The sequence below is a fragment of the Oncorhynchus clarkii genome, chromosome 6 (genome assembly GCF_045791955.1).
Source record: "Oncorhynchus clarkii lewisi isolate Uvic-CL-2024 chromosome 6, UVic_Ocla_1.0, whole genome shotgun sequence".
In the NCBI taxonomy this organism is placed as follows: Eukaryota; Metazoa; Chordata; class Actinopteri; order Salmoniformes; family Salmonidae; genus Oncorhynchus; species Oncorhynchus clarkii.
Genome location: NC_092152.1, coordinates 77024783 through 77044603, shown reverse-complemented (window position 1 = coordinate 77044603; position 19821 = coordinate 77024783). Strand labels below are relative to the sequence as shown.

The 19821-nt window shown below is 42.9% G+C and overlaps 1 protein-coding gene across 3 annotated transcripts; it reads left to right on the top strand.

Moving 5' to 3' along the window:
- Nucleotides 1-996: 996 nt before the first annotated feature.
- LOC139411629 (alpha-protein kinase 3-like) lies at nucleotides 997-19199 on the top strand. 3 transcript variants are annotated; one of them, XM_071158223.1, is made up of 16 exons: nucleotides 1777-2249; nucleotides 2539-2811; nucleotides 5530-5568; nucleotides 6045-6166; nucleotides 6328-6445; nucleotides 6600-8577; nucleotides 12031-14335; nucleotides 14830-14977; nucleotides 15213-15340; nucleotides 16290-16325; nucleotides 16555-16832; nucleotides 17014-17102; nucleotides 17225-17442; nucleotides 17543-17591; nucleotides 17751-17921; nucleotides 18431-19199. In XM_071158223.1, exons 2-16 carry the CDS (start codon nucleotides 2675-2677, stop codon nucleotides 18552-18554), a joined length of 5940 nt encoding a protein of 1979 aa, XP_071014324.1. In that variant the 5' UTR covers nucleotides 1777-2249; nucleotides 2539-2674; the 3' UTR covers nucleotides 18555-19199. The 3 variants fall into 3 exon arrangements, 2 of the variants coding, with proteins under 2 accessions (XP_071014325.1, XP_071014324.1); XM_071158224.1 differs by lacking the exon at nucleotides 5530-5568 and having other exon boundaries at nucleotides 997-2249; XR_011634616.1 differs by lacking the exons at nucleotides 17014-17102; nucleotides 17225-17442; nucleotides 17543-17591; nucleotides 17751-17921; nucleotides 18431-19199 and having other exon boundaries at nucleotides 2015-2249; nucleotides 15218-15340; nucleotides 16555-16620.
- Nucleotides 19200-19821: the final 622 nt, after the last annotated feature.

The window sequence follows — 19821 nt, the reverse complement described above, 5'->3', positions numbered from 1 at the left end:
TATAATTACAATAATGTGATTTTCTATTTCCATAATCAGTAGGCAAAACATATGGTGTAACAAAAGCTACTATCAGGTGTGAAGGTAAAACCCAGATGCAGACAACGTCAAATGAACAATTGTTTAATAATCCAACAGGGGCAGTCAATAGACATGTCAAGGCAGGCAGGGGTCAGATAACCAGAGGTGGAGCAATGGTACCGGACAGCAGGCAGGCCCAGGGAAGGCAGCGGTCAATAATCCAGAGGTGGGGCAAAGGTACAGGTCAGCAGGCAGGCTCAGGCGGGCGGGCAGGCTCAGAGACAGGACAGGCAAGGGTCAAAACCAGGAGGGCACGAAAAAGAGAGACTGGAAAAAGCCGGCGCTGAGCCACAAAAACACTGGTTGACTTGACAAACAAGACAAACTGGCAACAGACAAACAGAGAACACCGGTATAAATACACAGGGGATAATGGGAAGATGGGCGACACCTGGAGGGGGGTGGAGACAATCACAAAGACAGGTGAAACAGATCAGGGTGTGAAAGCTACTTTAGACGTCAACTATACCAAAGGTGTATCCAAGGCAGCCTCTGTGAGGTCAAGGAGGATATCAACCACATTTGACATAATCTGAGACCCTTGTACAATCTGTGAGTCTCTCTTTACACACATCTTGTAGAAAATCCCTTCCATTACGTCATAGGCCAGGTGTTTCAGGGTCATGTGACATGGCCTTGTGGTCTATTGGTCTATGTAGTGTTCTGTGTTGTGCTTTGATCCCAGCAGCATAGCAGCATACACACCCCTCTAAGAATGTACAGCCAGGCAGAGGCTAGCCGAGGGCCTCCCTTTTTGTCCCTACCATGGCTTCTGATTGAGGGCTCTGAGCCAGCTGCTGTGTGTGTGTGTGTGTGTGTGTGTGTGTGTGTGTGTGTGTGTGTGTGTGTGTGTGTGTGTGTGTGTGTGTGTGTGTGTGTGTGTGTGTGTGTGTGTGTGTGTGTCCAGTCCAGTCCAGTTCATGTACGTCCGTCACCACAGTGTGGTTGGTGGTGGTGGGAGCCAGCAAAAGAGTGGAATAATTCAGCTTGATAATAAGCAGAGACACACTGCATCAGCTTTACATGTAAAAGACTTACTGAGACATCAACCTGCTATGTAAAAGACAGGACCTGGAACTTACTGAGACATCAACCTGCTATGTAAAAGACAGGACCTGGAACTTACTGAGACATCAACCTGCTATGTAAAAGACAGGGCCTGGAACTTACTGAGACACGGCAATGGACATTTTTTAAAGTTTCATTTAAAATAGCAGCGCAGGAGGCACGTATGCATGTGTAATCTGTGTAATCTGTAATCTGATGACAGGGTGGTCGAACAGTGTCATCACAGCTTAACCAAACAGCAGCCCAACAGATGATGAAACTGACATCCACAACTTGCACGGCAATTCTGTGAAAAACTCACTGAGAACAGCACTTGTTTACATGTTATATCACTAGCATAAAAATATCACAGAGCAGTAACCATAGCAAAATGTTCTATTGCATTTAGACTCACATTTGTCCCCGTATATTTGTCATATGCAGGATCAACAAGCTTGTTGCTGTGGAAGGTCAGTCATTGTAACCAAACACTTTTCTGTTTGGAAAGTGGGAGCGATGGGACTGGATGCCTGAATTTACAGCTCTTTTAAATGGACTTTTAAGGCTGGTGTCATCATTCTGATTGACAGGGTCATATGATACTTTAGCACCACGGGCTGTATCAAACACTAAGCATGCACGCTGTTTAAGAGAAGAAAAAGCGCAGTCACCCATTGGGCCACATGAAAGACCCTCTGCTGTTTTAGAGGGCACGTTTTCCAATGGTAACCAAGTCACACACTCGTGGTGGCCTAACTTGCTTAACCCAAGTCGTAACATTTGGAGGACAACCAACTCTTAGATGGCCTTGTGGCTTCTGACTAAGCATTGTTCCATATGGATTTATCTCCTCCACAATGCTGGAACAGATATCATCAAAACTCTTTTCTACGGATTCTTTCCCAAAGGGAGTTTTCCTTGTGGTGGTGGGGTATTGTACTTAAAATGGTTCGAAGGCTAGTTTTGGAAAATGTGATGTGCTCTTGTGCCTATTTGTAGGCCTGTTATAAATAGGTTTGGCAGGGTACGCATGCTCATGTTTGTTTGGAAATTGCACAGTGCCTTGAGCCGGAGAGAGTGGTGGGTCCTTATACAAAGAGACAAAAGGAAAGCTATGAATGGTGAGTTTACCTCAGCGATCTGATGGAAGATAGCTTGTCGATGAATGATGATATAATGGATGTGTTACCAACTGAACATAACAACATTACTTTGAACAAACATCTCTGTTGCTGATATCAGTCTCTATAGTATAAGGCATTACACTACAATTGATGAAGACAATAGAAGTGTTTGCTTTTTAAAAAAACATGTTTTCAAGCTCTTAAATATTTACCAAAAAAGGGCATCATCTTGATTTTGTATCTTGTTATTAAAATGAACTTAGTGTTATCTTTATCTCTCTTTCAGCTGCTATCTCCCAGATTTAGAGCCACAGAAGCAAACCTCATTTGTTTTGGTGGATGTACATCATCATCTGTTGCCTTCTCTGAGGAAGTTTCTCCTGGGAATTTAAGTTTGAAAGAGAAACTCTATCTGCTGGAGAATGAGTTCCAGGAGGCTGATGACCCGCTCCTACTCTGCGGGGGACGGGAGGTCCAGCTCCCACAATGGAGATGATGTCATAGGGAGTAGCAGAGCCAGCAGCCGCAGCTACCTCTCTGATGTCAGGCCTGAAAACAGGTACACAACCCCTCAGCTCAACACAGGAAATATTACTGTACCTCAATAAGCAACAAGAAAGTTAGAATATGTTTATTACCACATCCCTCTCCTTTTGAAGTGAAGGTTAGCAATTGATTCGGCATCATTGCATTATGAGGTCTTAATAATAAAACAATAATCATTGAATTTATAATGCTCTTTTAAATGAAAATGATTGGAATGCTTTCTCAGTCTGTTAGTTAGTTGGCGATAGAGGTGTTAGTTATATTTACATAACATTTACATTTGAGTCATTTAGCAGACACACTCATCCAGAGCCAGTTATAATGCATTCATCTTAAGGCAACTGGATGAGTCAACCACATATCAAAGGCATTGTTGGTTTCCATGGTGTCGTTTACTGCATTTAGGACTGTTTGAATAGCCAGCTGATAGGCAACACTCACTACCGGCTCATAAAAAGCTATGACCATGAAGGTCAGCTCTCAGCTCTTTATAAATAAACTGCATCTCACTGCATGAGCCTGTGTAAAGGCAAACCGTCTTCCAAAATGCATCCTACAAATAGAAGAAAAGTTTATGAAAATCCAATCTTCCTACTACTGGGTATGTCTACTTATGGCCAAGTGCGTGCTGCAAAACTATCAAGTCAAGTGAAAACATGTATTCTTAATTATAATCAAATAAAATATGAATGGTACAGATACTATCGTCATGTAATACTTTCTGACGTCACTTAGTGTTTTTCCACTGTAAACACTAGGCAATAGTCAGTCAAAATACAATCTCAAATAAACCATGGCCTTAGCAGCACCCTATCTTAATGATCTGGCTGAGAGACTGAAATAGATGACAAAACCAGACAGAGTGACTAGACCTACACTTAAACACTGTTTTTGGCCATGATTACAGGCATAACATATCCACCAATTAAGATGTTGCACTCTATGGTGTATGGAGTGATATTAGTTCCAACAGAAGTGGAATCTGAATTCAATCATTTTCAATTCAAAATACATTTCTGAATACAAATGCAGTTTTTGTTGGCATTAATGTCACTCAATAATGAGCCTGCAATACCTGCATTCTGTATTGAAAGCATTATATTCATATAAGTCATGTACAGTTGAAGTCAGAAGTTTACATACACTTTAGCCAAATACATTTAAACTCAGTTTTTCACAATTCCTGACATTTAATCCAAGTAAATATGCCCTGTTTTAGGTCAGTTAGGATCACCACTTTACTTTATGAATGTGAAATGTCAGAATAATAATAGAGAGAAGGATTTATTTCAGCTTTTATTTTTTTCATCACATTCCCAGGGGGTCAGAAATGTACATACACTCAATTAGTATTTGGTAACGTTGCCTTTAAATTGTTTAACTTGGGTCAAATGTTTCGGGTAGCCTTCCACAAGCTTCCCACAATAAGTTGGGTGATTTTTGGCCCATTCCTCCTGACAGAGCTGGTGTTACTGAGTCAGGTTTGTTGGCCTCCTTGCTTGCACACACTTTTTCAGTTCTGCCCACAAACTGTCTATAGGATTGAGGTTAGGGCTTTGAGATAGCCACTCCAACACCTTGACTTTGTTGTCCTTAAACCCATTTTGCCACAACTTTGGAAGTATGCTTGGGGTCATTGTCCATTTGGAAGACCCATTTACGACCAAGCTTTAACTTCCTGACTGATGTCTTGATGTCAATATATCCACATCATTTTCCGTCCTCATGATGCCATCTATTTTGTGAAGCGCACCAGACCCTCCTGCAGCAAAGCACCCCCACATCATGTTGCTGCCACCCCCGTGCTTCACGGTTGGGATGCGGTTCTTCGGCTTGCAAGCCTCCCCCTTTTTCCTCCAAACATAACGATGGTCATTATGACCAAACAGTTCTATTTTTGTTTCATCAGACCAGAGGATATTTCCCAAAAAAGTACGGTCTTTGTCCCCATGTGCAGTTGCTATCCGTAGTCTTTTTTATGGCGGTTAGGAGCAGTGGCTTCTTCCTTGCTAAGCGGCCTTTCAGGTTATGTCGATATAGGACTCATTTTACTGTGGATATAGATACTTTTGTACCTGTTTCCTCCAGCATCTTCACAAGGTCCTTTGCTGTTGTTCTGGGATTGATTTGCACTTTTTGCAGCAAAGTACGTTCATCTCTAGGAGACAAAAGGCATCTCCTTCCTGAGCAGTATGACAGCTGTGCGGTCCCATGGTGTTTATACTTGTGTACTATTGATTGTACAGATGAACGTGGTACCTTCAGGAGTTTGGAAATTGCTCCCAATGATGAACCAGACTTGTGGAAGTCTACAATGTTTTTTCTGAGGTCTTGGCTGATTTCTTTTGATTTTCCCATGATGTCAAGCCAAGAGGCACTGAGTTTGACGGTAGGCCTTGAAATACATTCACAGGTACACCTCAATTGACTCAAATGATGTCACTTAGCCTAGCAGATGCTTCTAAAGCCATGACATAATTTTCCAAGCTGTTTAAAGACACAGTCAACTTAGTGTATGTAAACTTCTGACCCACTGGAATTGTGATACAGTGAATTATAAATTAAATAATTTGATAACCAATTAAATGTAATAACCAATTAAGGGCATTTGATAGCCAATTAAAAGCATGACAATGTATGTAAGAACACTTCTTAGTCCATCTTCATTCATGCCAAAACACCTATACATTGTGCCTGATAAGCTGCTTCTATTTGCATCCTCTCTGCATAGCTACTCCAGTCACAGCTATTCTCAGTACAGGCCATCAAGGTACTGTCATGTATTTGTTTCATGAAATTTATTTAAACTAACACCAGCACTTGCTATCTTTTAGCTTTCCTTTAGCCTGGCTTATGTTGTCTCACCGTCATGACATTGAGATGGAACAGTGTGTGCTTGGTGAAGTATGTTGGCTGATATTTGATTATAGTGATATTGGATTGCACCAGATATTGCATCACAAACTACATAACACCCATTTTGACCCCTGCAATTCTTATGATAAGCAAGACAATCCATGGAAATCAAATCACTAGGATATGGAATCACATTACCTTACAGTATGTAGGTTTAAGTGTGTTGATAAAAATGTCTTTATATATTTTACAAACTATTGCATTTTATATTCCATATATTTTGGCTGTCTTCCATTGCCTTTATAGAAGATTACATATTTTGAAAATAGCTTTGGCCCAGGTGAGAGACATTTGTTTCCATTTGAAAATGTAACTAAGTGTGTTATGCAGGAGCACCCTACACTGTGTTATGGCACATTTAACGGAGGAGACCCAGCCATCCTTTGAGACGACATTAAAGTCAAGAGCCGTATCTGAAACCTGTAGCATCAAGTTCACCTGTGAGGTGTCAGGTAAACTCTCCTCTGGTGTGTGAGTGGGCGCAATATGTTGTTTGTAATAGCCTACATACTTTGTTGTTGTACTTGCTAACCACTATTATCTATCTGAAGATTTTACAGTAAGTGTGAAATGTAGTCTCTATAACTGTTACTCTGTTTCAATTTGACTCCAGGTCACCCTGCTCCAGAAGTGACATGGTATAAAGATGATTTGCAATTGGACAGATACTGTGGACTACCTAAATACAACATTTCCCACAATGGACAAAACCATTCACTGCACATTTACAAGTATGGATCAAGATCATACTTGTAATTTGTATTGAAGATGTTAAACGTTATCATATTGATGTCAGTCTGGTTTGTATTGATGCACACAAATATTATTTAAAAAATTGTGCAGCAATTGTATAATACAAGTATCTATAATTTGTTTTCTTTACAGTTGCACTATGGAGGATGCAGCCATCTACCAGGCGTCAGCCAGGAACAACAAAGGCATTGTGTCCTGCTCTGGAGTCCTTGAGGTGGGGACGATGAGCGAATACAAGATCCACCAGCAGTACTTCGCCAAGATCAAACTGAAGGCCGAAAACACACGCAGAGAGCTGGAGGAGCCCAAGCCGTGGGACAAGGAGAACCACGGGTCTCCTGGTAGTTGGCAGGAAACACTGAGGACCATCAGTCCAGACCGGTCCCAGAGGAAGCAACGGTCCCCCATGGACCCCAGCCTCAGTGCCCCCAGCTTTATGGAGGATGAAGTGGTTGAGGAGAGCACTCAGGCTCATGCTGGGGAGGCAGAGGCCAGGCTACAGGACACACCTGTGGTGGGGGAAGAAAAACGGGAATCTAACAGGGCTGGGTCTTCCAATGTCAATGGACAGGCAGCCATTACAGAAAATAGCAGCAACAAAGGCCCGACGTATGTTTACGATTCAGTGCAGAAGTCTTTTGCTCCACACACACCAAAAGCATCACTGGCCAAGAAGAAGATAAAGATCTCCAATGGAGAGGATAGTGGGATGACGGCTGATGGCCAAGCCAGGAAGAAGCATGAGGAGAGAGGGATGAGTGAAGAAGGAGAGGTCAGTGGGACACCCTGTCTGGTTGAGTCCTCACCCTCACTGGGGTCATCAGAAGAGGCCCTGGAAGTGGAGAGTGCTGTTGAAACTTCAGCCTCAAAGACAGAGAGTGTAAAATACATGAATCAGTCTGAGAGAGCCCCACTGAACAACACTGTGTCAGTAATGGAAGAAGTGAAGGTCCAAGTGAAGGAGAAAGTACCTGTACAAACCCCACCACACAACGGAGAGCCTAGCATCCTCTCTCCTTCTACTGGGCTCCTCTCTACAGGGGAAACCATCTCAGGGAATAAGAGTCAGAATGCTGCAGTGGCTCAGGTGACCCAAAATGTTGGAAATAACAATATTATGGGGAGTCAGAGTACAGTTCTTCCTGTCACCTCATCACAACCAAGTCCTTCAGCTAAACTAAAACCACAACCAAGTCCTTCAGCTAAACTAAAACCACAACCAAGTCCTTCAGCTAAACTAAAACCACAACCAAGTTCTTCAGCTAAACTAAAACCACAACCAAGTCCTCCTTCAGCGAAATTACAATCACAACCACGTCAACCAAGTCCTCCTTCTGTGACGTCACAACCACAACCAAGTCCTTCAGCAAAACCACAGCCACAACCAAATCCTCCTTCTGCGAAACTACAACCACACCCATGTCAATCAAGCCCTTCCGTAAAATCACAACTAGGTCCCTCAGTAACACCACAACCACAACCAGATCCTCCTTCTGCGAAACTACAACTACAACCACAACCACAAATACGTCAACCAAGTCCTTCAGAGAAACTCCAAGCAAGTCCTTATGCGAAACCACAACCACAATCACAACAGAGTCCTTCTGCAAAACTACAACCACAACCACTTCAACCAAGTCCTTCCCCGAATTTACAACCCCAACCAAGTTCCTCTGTCACACCACAACCACAAGCAAGTCCTTCAGTAACAACTCCACAGGTTTTGAGCAACACACCAGAGAACATTAAAACCCATCAAAGCAACGTAACAGACATTGAGGTAGACGATAAGCCTTCTGTCCTGGAACACCTAAACAGCACCACTACTCCCCTAAAAGGTCAAACTGAATGCCCGGGGAAGGATTCAGCATCAGTGCTTGAGGTGCTAAACTCAGATACGTATTCCATTCATGGAACTGGAACTGCAGTTGAAGTTGCTGGGGAATCAGTGGAGTCAGTACTAACATCACCCTGTAAGAGCAGCGAGGCTGTCTCTGCCTTGCCTCAGCGTCTGTGTGGACAGTCAGGAGATCAGCTGTCTGTGGAGGAAACAAGCACGTGCCTAAAGAATGTGTCTTTGTCTCGGCTGCCTGCGCAGCTGCGCGGGGAGGTGAGTGTCTCTGCCCTGTCCCTATGAGCTCATGGAGCGCCTAACATTTCCAAAACACACCAGCCAAATCAGTAACACCAGCACCCATAGGGCTATTATTAGACTTTACAAGTATGCCCCTCTCTGTGTGACAAGACGTATGTGTAATGATGCATGTGCTGGCACGGACAGCAGGTATATTACCACTGCTACATATCGAATGGCTGAAAACATGAGTAAAGAAATCACAGAGTACCTCAAGGCTTCTGTTGTGCGTATGATTTGTGCAATAAGGATTTTGGGAGGTCAACAATCTTAGCTTGTGTGACAGTGTGGGGCTTTAAGGCGACTGTGAATGGTCTTGGTGGTGGAAAACACATGGCATGAGAGTGAAAAGCACAATGGAACAGATGGTACAGCAATGATGTCTTAAAAGGTTTTGGATTGGTCCAGACATTGAGGCAGAGAGCATGATGGGTAATATTTTTGCTATCCTTGAGAGTTGAGCTGCACTGTTATCCTCGTCTTTTAGTTACGCTGTTGGTCGCAGCCATGCCAAACAGAGAGGAAGATAATGTTGTTTTCTGTCTCTCTTCCAAAAAGTTGTAAATCATTTTAGGCATTGATTATTTTTTCTCTCCAAAGAAGACATTTATGATTTCATACTATTTGGGGTTTTTGAAACACTACATTTTCTACTGAAGGTATGGAAACAAAGTACTGTGAAAATAGTGCTGAGACAGACTTCTGTCCACTCTGTTCCATCAAAGCACCCCTTTGAATGATCCACATTACATTGTCTCCTCACGAAACCTAAACATATTCCATGATCCTTGTCTGTCTGTGCTTAGTCCACTGTCATACACTCCACTGTGAACACTGAGAGAGAGAGAGAGAGAGAGAGAGAGAGAGAGAGAGAGAGAGAGAGAGAGAGAGAGAGAGAGAGAGAGAGAGAGAGAGAGAGAGAGAGAGAGAGAAAGAGAGACAGGTTATAAAGCACTTTCTTGTTTCAATGAAACCAAAGTAGGCCTACAATAGATTTTTGTACAATGTGAACCTAAGAGCATACTCTCCCTTCTGTACTTGTCATTGTAAATGTTCATGTACTCCCCATTTCAATATAATTTGTCAGTTGATTCTTCAAAGGGAATGCATTTTTATTTCACACACCATATTTTAGTTCTGTGATATTGAAATCAAAGTAGAAGCAATGTGAATGGTCCTTTCAGTAACTCTGGACTTATCTCATTCACTGATGGAGTGACACATAAGTCACACCGGAGCCAATCCCTCGGGTGCTAATTTCAGCTGACCAATTAGATCTGGTGCTTATTTCAAATGATTTACATATCTCTTACTGTTATGTTTATCTAAGACTAAAGGAACATGAGCTCAGACCAGGAGTTAATCTCACAACAGATCCACATTCACTCTGCACCTGGTCGAAACATTAGACTACCTCGTCCTGTACTGTGGGACTGCACTGTGTTTGTGAGGGTATTGTTCATCTCTTTGGCTCATCAAATGACATATTAAGTGAAGTAATAATCATCTCATAATCAAATGAGTGCAGCTTAACAGCACTACCCCACCAGTAGCACTATTAGACAGTATTCAAATCTTTCTATCTGAGGGGTTGAACCTGTGTGAATTATAGTGATTTGACTTCAAGCCATAGCTGTCAAGTCAAGAACAGTTTGTGAGATAGTAACAGAGTTATAACTGGAAAACAGGATTGCTTCATCCATTGACCAGGTTCCAATTAGTAAATATGTCTGAGCACTCAGCACTTAACACAAGAGCTCAAAATTGAAAACAAGATTAATTCATTAGATACATTACATGACCAAAAATATGTGGACACCTGCTATGGAGTTGGTCCACCCTTTGCTGCTATAACAGCCTCCACTCTTCTGGGAAGTCTTTCCACTAGATGTTGGAATATTGCTGCGGGGACTTGCGTCCATTAATCTACAAGAGCATTAGTGTGATCAGGCACCTGTCTTGGATGATTAGGGCTGGCTCGCTGTCGGCGTTCCAATTCATCCCAAAGGTGTTCGATGGGGTAAAGGTCAGGGCTCTGTGCAGGACAGTCAAGTTCTTCCACACCGATCTCTACAAACCATTTCTGTATGGACCTCGCTTTGTGCACGGGGTATTGTCATGCTGAAACAGGAAGGGGCCTTCCCCAAACTGTTGCCACAAAGTTGGAAGTGCAGAATCTAGAATGTCAATCTATGCTGTAGCGTTAAGATTTTCATTCACTGGAACTAAGGGGCCTAGCCCGAACCATGAAAAACAGCCCCAGACCATTATTCCTCCTCCACCAAACTTTACATTCAGTCAGGTAGCGTTCTCCTGGCATCGGCCACACCTAGATTTGTCCGTCGGACTACCAGATGGGGAAGCATGATTCATAATTTCAGAGAAAGCGTTTCCACTGCTCCAGTGTTCAATGGCAGCGAGCTTTACACCCCTCCAGCCAACGCTTGGCATTGCGCATGGTGATCTTAGGCTTGTGTGTTGCTGCTCGGCCATGGAAACCCATTTCAGAAAGTTTCCCGACGAACAGTTATTGTGCTGAGGTTGCTTCCAGAGATAGTTTAGAACTCGGTCGTGAGTGTTGCAACCGAGGACAGACAATTTTTACGCGCTACATGCTTCAGCACTCGGTGGTCCCGTTCTGTGAGCTTGTGTGGCCTACCACTTCAAGGCTTAGCCGTTGTTGCTTCTAGACGTTTCCACTTCACAGTAACAGCACTTACAGTTGACCTGGGCATCCCTAGCAGGGCACAAATTTGACGAACTGACTTGTTGAAAATGTGGCATCCTATGACGGTTCCATGTTGAAAGTCATTGAGCTCTTCAGTAAGGTCATTCTACTGCCAATGTTTGTCTATAGAGATCACATGGCAGTGTGCTCAATTGTATACACCTGTCAGCAACGGGTGTGGCTAAAATAGTAAAATCCACTCATTTGAAGGGGTGTCCACATATATACACTACCGTTCAAAAGTTTGGGGTCACTCCGGGATGCTGGTCTTCTAGGCAAAGTTGCAAAGAAAAACTCATATCTCAGACTGGCCAATAAAAATAAAAGATTAAGATGGGCAAAAGAACACAGACACTGGACAGAGGAACTCTGCCTAGAAGGCCAGCATCCCGGAGTCGCCTCTTCACTGTTGACGTTGAGACTGGTGTTTTGCTAGTAGTAAACACATCTGCAGGCGACAGAGCTTTGCACATTGTGGATGTGGAATGTATTTCAATTTGTCGGAGAAAAGGTCAAGCCTTTGTTTTTATTTTCATAGTCTTTAACACTTACAGCAGTCTCTTTGGTGACTTGTTCATAAGATAACACTTTTAAGTTTTTGATGTGTATATAACAATGATGTGTGTTTATGTGTCATGGATATGACTGCAGCAAAGTATTTACAGAATGTAAATCTGTCTCTGCTTTTATTGTGCCTCAAGGTTACACAGAACCACAGACAGACAGAGAGAGAGTGGAAGGGAACACCTGTCGGGCAAGAACCTGTAATACTAACCATCCGGAGAAAGCTGGACGGACAATCACCTTCGCCACGACAACGTTCTCCATCGTCATCGGACAGAGAAGTCACAGCAAATGCCAACAAACGGTCTCCTACTTTGCACAATCCTCCGAGCCAATCATCCTCTGACAAAATGACGCAGGGCACACAGGATCATTCCAGGGGATCAAATGAGAGCCATACATTACCTTTTACAGAGCCACTAAAGTCACCCCTGGAAAGCCCGGGTGTTGGTGAGAAAACCTTGGGGTGTAGTGTTTCCTCAGTAGGCCAGCAAGGCCAAGTTGAGATAGCTATAAAAACCGTTGGTGAGACAGAAATACAAGTTGACGTTAAAGTACAGGGTAATAATTTGGCTGAGTTACATGCACAGGGAGGCAGTTATGAGAGAAGAGCTGACATGGAAACTGTTTATAAAGTTATCAAAGTTCAGGAAGGTGAAATTGAAAGACTTACGAAAGCACCTGAAAAGAAAACCGTTGAAAGTATAGCAGTGGCTGTATGGGATGAGAAGAGTATACCTGTGTTGAAGATAGCAGAATGCCAAGATCTTTCTCTAAATCCCCGCTTTCAGCCTATTATTCCAGACACATCACAGACGGCTGACACAACAACAAGTGTCCCTAACACAAACATCTCAGAGCAACAAACAAAAGCCCCAACACCTGTAGCCAAAGTCATGTCTATTGCCGAGATTCTAAGGTCACAAATGGAGAAAAGTGCCACTACAGAAGTAAGTCCAGTGCCATCCATTTCAGATGCACCCATTTCAGTGGCACCCATTTCAGTAGCTACCATTTCAATGCCCCTTATACAAAGTCTAAACACAGACCAACAACCTAAATGTCCCCCATCAACTGACATACAGGATGTGAGAATGCAAAGTCCAGAGTTGAGGATGGATGAGACAGAGTACAGGCAGGAACCTGAGAAAGACACTTGTAAGAAGGAAACTGATACGTCTGTCGGTTCTATTTCAGCTTCAAATGTAGAATATAGATTTAATACCTCTGAACCAGAACGAGTTGAGTCCCCCATAGTTAGTCCTATGACTGAAGCCTCACCTAAAGCTTTTGTTATTCCTCCTATCTCTATTGTAGACATGGATGGCACTTTAGAGAACAGTAATCCTCCTGTATGTATAGTAATGGACATTGAAGGTGTCATGGATACAGACCAGGAGCATCTTTTGGATCATAATGCTGATATTAGTCTGGATGGTCAAAAAGAGTCTTCTCTTGTTACTCCTGAGCAGAAGTCCCTGGACATTACAGTTCCTCCTCCATCCATCTCATCTGTTACCTTTCCTGCAGAGAAACAACAAACACTAGAAAATACAGTCAAAGGGATGGATTCTTCACACTCACTGCCTCCAGTGTTCAGCAGTCGACTTGGCAGAGACAAAACGTGTGCTTCTCCCCTTTCGGAGCTTTCAACAGAATCTAGCTCACTTCCTAGTGCCACTGAGAACCAAAGTTTTTCTACAAAAAATACAGGATTTACGAACAACATTGCAACTCCAACATTGCAACCTGTCAGTGAAAAACAGAGAGACTCTTCACCAGATACTGGTATGATTTTAGGTTGGAGTGAAGCATGCAAACCTGATGTTCCTCAGCCTGGTCCTCAGACTGTACGAAGGTTTGATACCAACGGTTCCCCAAGTAGTGAGACACAAGGGTCAGTACCTGTTCCCACCATTCCGTTGGATAGCAAAAGCTCTTCATCCAAGGAGGTGAAAGTTTGGGAATATTCAAAGCCAGACTCTTCAACATCTGTCTCAGTCACTGAAAGCAGTACTGGCCTGCTGAAGGGATCAGACAGTGTGTCCCCCATGCCCTCAGCCACCCCACAGGAGCTGGCCTCCGGCGCTAGACGCAAAATCTTAATCCCGAAACCCAAAGGAGAGGACCATGAAGCTGTTGCTTCACAGATTGACACCCAGAGCCCACAGAGAGAAGAGGTCCTCAGGATGAGCTCCAGGCTATCCCCAGAGTCCTCCTCTCCCATGTCCCCTGGGCTGTCCCGCAGGTCGCCCCTGCTGCAGCCCCCCAATGGCCAGCGCACCCCTCCAACAGAGAGACGCTCCCCACTGCTCAGTAGGAGGAAGCTGGCTCCAACTCCAGAGACCCTCAGACAGAGCCAGGAACCTGCCCTGGAGACAACCGGCACTACCAAGACTGAGGAGAAACCAGCTGAGAAGGACAAGCATAACCCATTCAAAGGTAAACTCCTTTCAAGATATATCAGCTTAGTGTAAAAAAAAAGGGGTGGCTGATGTTGGCATACTTTTAGAGAGTAGCTAGTCTTATTCAATTAAATTAACCATTGGAATCAGTGTAGTTCCTTTGGCTAAGCTCCAGTAGGGAGTGCTATCGAGAGCCTTCGTGCTTCCTCTGTTTGCTTTGACACTGTCACGAGATGGATCGTCAGTTTTAGATATAGAATTAATAGAACTGGCTTGCAACCTCTAATCCTGACAATTTGACTGGGGACGCTTGTTCTATTCATTCTATTTATATGGGGCCCGCTACTTGCCAGGTGGGATTAAATGGAGGCTTAACTGAAATAGTATCCATATTACTTTAAGTTAGGAAGCTGAAACATAAGAAAGTGTTTATCTTTACCTAGTTGTGCCTGTCTGTCGGGAGTCCCTCTCTTACTGGCACTAATCTCTCTCTCTCTCCCCTCCTCTCTTTCTCCCCCCCTCTCTCTCCAGCTCCTCAGGTCATCAGGAAGATTAGAGGAGAGCCCTTCTCAGATGCGGCAGGACATCTGAAGCTGTGGTGCCAGTTCTTCAACGTTCTTAGTGACTCCACAATTAAGTGGATCAGGGATGAGGTGGAGATCGCTGAGGTTAAAAGAAGGTGAGTCCTCAATGCAGGCTGCCTTGACGTGAAATGCTGTAGCCAAAATGTGGAAAATATTGTTTATAAAAGGGATTCAACAATAAAATAATCACGATCAAAGACAGTTTTCCTGATGGCAACAATGTAAAGGTGTTGTAGAGACACCGTGTGACTGACAAATTCTAGTTAGAGCTTTCTGAAACTCTGTTTATTTTGCTGTTCTGTCCATCCCTGACTCCTGTGTGTTTCCCAGTGCAGGAGATGAGACTCAGGTAGCGTTGGCTATTGTCCAGACGTCCAGCAGAGACTGTGGAGTTTATGGCTGCACCATCACTAATGAATACGGGACAGACACAACAGACTTCCTACTGAGTGTTGACAGTATGTACACTAGTGTCTCAGTTCAATCTCTGAAGTTTGACTTGTTTCAACACGTTATCTCCTATATCTTTATATCTCTTATCTCTCATTCTGTCGACTAGAATCTATTTTTTGCAGTACTCTCTGGCGTGTTTTATCTCCTATATCTTTATATCTCTTATCTCTCATTCTGTCAACTACAATCGATTTTTTCAGTACTCTCTGGTGTGTTTTATCTCCTATATCTTTATATCTCTTATCTCTCATTCTGTCTACTACAATCTATTTTTTCAGTACTCTCTGGTGTGTTTTATCTCCTATATCTTTATATCTCTTATCTCTCGTTCTGTCGACTAGAATCTATTTTTTCAGTACTCTCTGGTGTGTTTTATCTCCTATATCTTTATATCTCTTATCTCTCATTCTGTCGACTAGAATCTATTTTTTCAGTACTCTGGCATATTTTATCTCCTATATCTTTCAAGTTTTATTTGTCACATGCACAAGTACAGTGAAATGCTAAACTTGCAAGCCCTTCTCAACAGTGCAGTATTCAATGTCAAAATAGTATAACAAAAAAACTGGAGAAATAAAAAATAAAGAATGTAAGTTATATACAGTACAGGGTCAATGCCAGTACCACATTTACAATGTGCAGGAATAGTGGAGTAGTTAAGGTTGATATGTACATGTAGGCAGGGATCAGGAGGAAGTGACTGGTAGCAGGATGAAGAGTAATAATAATAATAGTAGTAAACAATATGGCAGCCGCATAAGTGGAGGGTGGGTATGTGCGTGGTGGTGAGTGTGTGTATATGAGTGTGTGTGGGTGTGTGAGTGTGCAAGAAAGTCAGTGTAGGCGTGATAGGTGGATATACATAAACTGGGCTGAAAAGTGACTGGTAGCAGGAATATATAAATACTTAGCATCTCGCAAGCTCTTATTCTTTCTACTCTGTCTTTTTTGCAGTACTCTCTGGCATGTTTCTGCGTGAGGATCAAGAAGGTAAGATTACATTTGTCTATTATTTGTTAGAATTTAATTGGTGTTCAACACTGTCCGGTCACACCCCATAATTTGCCTTGCGAGGCACCTGATCCCCCAAGTTTACATGAATGGTTAGCGCTGTTCAACTAGCCATTCATGGAAGCTTGCAGGATCAAGTGGCTCACGATGCAGACTCATAATACCACTTCCAGTGCATTATATTTGATGATGTCTTTCCTCTCTACAGTGGGAGAGGAGATAGAGATGAGTCCACTACTGTTCACCAAGGGCCTGGCTGACTCTGGCGTCTGGGGAAGTAAGTTCTTTGGGCGTATCATGATGGAGGAGGCCCATATAGGAGAGGGCTGCTCCCACAAGGCCTGCAGAGTGAGGGTCATCTATGGGCTGGAGCCAGTGTTTGAGTCTGGGACCACATGTTACATCAAGGTGAAGAGCCCCATCGCCTACTACGGAGTCAAGGAGGAGAGCAACCTGGTCGAGAGGAACCTGGCAATCACCCAACAGGTGAAGGGTTTCACTTCTTTAACATAAAGTAAATGTTTAATGAAAATCAATGGAAATTGGGCCAATGTAATGATATTATTGATGTTATGAAAGGAATCAAAAAAACATTTAGTCAAAGCTCTGAACCCTAACCCAAATTTTAAAAAAAATCTGATCATGAATGCAATCTTCTTTCCAAAAGGAATGTAGACTTCAGAACATCGCTCGTGAATACTGCAAGATCTTTGCTGCGGAATGTAGGGTGATAGGAACCTTTGGAGAAGTGCTGGAGTGAGTGAGATCATCAAAATGATACAAAACTTGCACATAAAAACAATGTTTTTTCATATTATTTCACTACTTTGTTTAGCCTTCTGTCATACCACAGTGTGTGTATGTTCTTGGTTACACAGAGTGATCCCAGTCCACCTCATGTATCGGCCTGCCAACACCATTCCCCATGCTACGGTGGAGTCTGACCTGAAGGGGGTCTATCTGAGGTACTGTCTGATGGACGCTACAGGCCGGCTGGTCATGAGAACTGGCTCAGAGGCGGCACTGAAGTGTTGTACTCTGCAGCACTGGATCCTCCAGTGGACCAATGGAAACCTGCTGCTCACTCGGATGGAAGGTACAGTGTCCATAGTCTCGGATGACTAACTCTAGCAGGACAATGCTTTGGCTGAATAACAGAACAGGTGAAATGAACTGTAATTGTGATTGTGCTGCAGGTGTTGACTTCAAGATCACAAACGTTGGAATTTCCATCAAATCGAAAGGGTTGGTATAATTTTTCTGAACATTGTGTTCTAGAGATATTCATGACTACATAGACCATTTACAATTACAATACTGTAATAACAAACTCTGGCACGAAGCTCTGTCAACAAACTGTTCCTTTACTCATCTGTAACATTGAATCTGTTGTTATTATTCCAGGTACCAAAGTCTCACGATCACAGAGAACCCCAATGTGTTTGAGCAGTTTGTCTCTCAGCACCAGTGTAACTACTACTGCGGCCTCCTCAGCCTGAGGTCCCTGAAGACCCCAGCCAAACCCAAGTGCTCCAGGAGCCCCCTGCTCCACCGCAAGATGGGCGGCTCCTCCAGGTATGAACCACTGCCATTGTGCCCTTCAGCAAGGCACTTAAAGGACAACTCCACCCAAAAACTGTTTGGTATTTGTTTCATTCATCTTTTGTTGATATAGTCCCAAAATGTTTTGCATGTCGGCAATCAAGTTTTCAAGATATGTAACGTTCAAAATACAGAAATCTGTCCCGAATAATGCATTTTGCATCATATGATGCAAACGCAGCATCATATGATGCAAAATGCATCATTCAGGCAAGATTTATGTATTTTGAACGTTACATATCTTGAAAACTTGATTGCCGACATGTAAAACATTTTGGGACTATATCAACAACGGACTAATGAACCAAATACCAAAAGATAGTTTTAGGATGGAGTTAACCCCCAAACCGTCTCCATCCAAGGACGCTGTGCTGTGGCGGACCCTGTAACTTCTCAACGTGTGTCTAGGGGTGTTATTAAAAAGGTAGAAGTCGAATTTCTGTGCTAGCCAAATTGATTAATAAAGTACCTATTCTATTCAGTCCCCAGCCCTCCAGGAAGGCCACAGGAAGCCCCCGGTTGATCAGAAAGCCAGCACAGCCAGAGGACAGCAAAGCCACCGCCAAGCACAAGGCCGTTGATGTTCCCAATGTTGTCCGAAGTTAGAATGGCTTCATCGGCCGTAGAAAGCAAGCAACTGCTTTTCTCAATAAAGAGAATAAATGCTGAACCAGATATGGAATTACTGCCAGACTTGTCCTCCCACCTATAGAGCTTTCGGGGGGGGGGGGGTGGGAGCCGGTCTGGGATGAAAGGCTGGTGACCCCTCCTCCAAGCCGTGACAGACAGACAGACAGACAGACAGACAGACAGACAGACAGACAGACATTTCACTAATGAATACATTCTTAATTTATTGAGTAGATCACATACAATTTTAGGCTAAAGCTTTCACATTATACAGGGATTCCTATTGCATATTAGTAATAATTCACAGTAGTAATTCACAAGGTTAGCACGCCAGCTCGATTCAGGTCCCAACAACATGAACATCTAGGGGAAATACATTTAAAGGGATTGTTGAAGAGTTAAAGGTTATCTTTAATGGTGCACAGTGCTCAGGATAATAGTTCTGTTAAGAAAACTATGCCCTAAGAATGTAGCGTATATTGTTTTCCATGACACTGTGAATAAAAACGTGGTGCTTTTTATACTGCAAATGTGCCTACGTTTTCATGTTGCAGTATATGACATTCATAGAAAATGCTCACTGGATGCATTGGCTGTAAATTAAAATGAAATATATTGAAATTAAGCCTCTTATTGACCAAGGTGTGTTTTTCTCAATGAATTTTGAGTGCTATCCTGGAAACCATCTGACATGTAATGTATCTCAGTCGTAAATAATGACGTGGGCTAGCCGCTATGTCACTTGCTGTAATCTGACATATAAGTATCTGACATTACAGATGTAGGATCGTAATTTGGTCACCCTGTTGCAGGAGAACTGTACCACTTGGGAAATTATTTACCTTGATGACATATCCATAATCTATAAGAATTTCATGAACGTGTTATAACAGATCCCAACCACATTATTAAAGGTTAATTCAATATATCCATAGCCTATCTATAACTTAAGTAATGTCATGCTATACAAGAGCTCATATTTAGGTATCTTAATAGATCCTCATTACAATGACAGTATAGGCCCATGACTTACCTTCTGCTTCTTCTTCTCACTTGGCTCAATGGTACATGAAGATCCCCAAAGGCTTGAATCATAAAGGTACATTTTATGGATCAAATTGTGTAGTTGAGGGTAAAGGTGTACCAGTTCACCAAACCCATGGTTCGATTCATATTGCGGTTTTGGGGTTACGGTTCAGTTTCGGTACAGTAGACAAAATAGATAGAAGCAGTTTTAATTTGT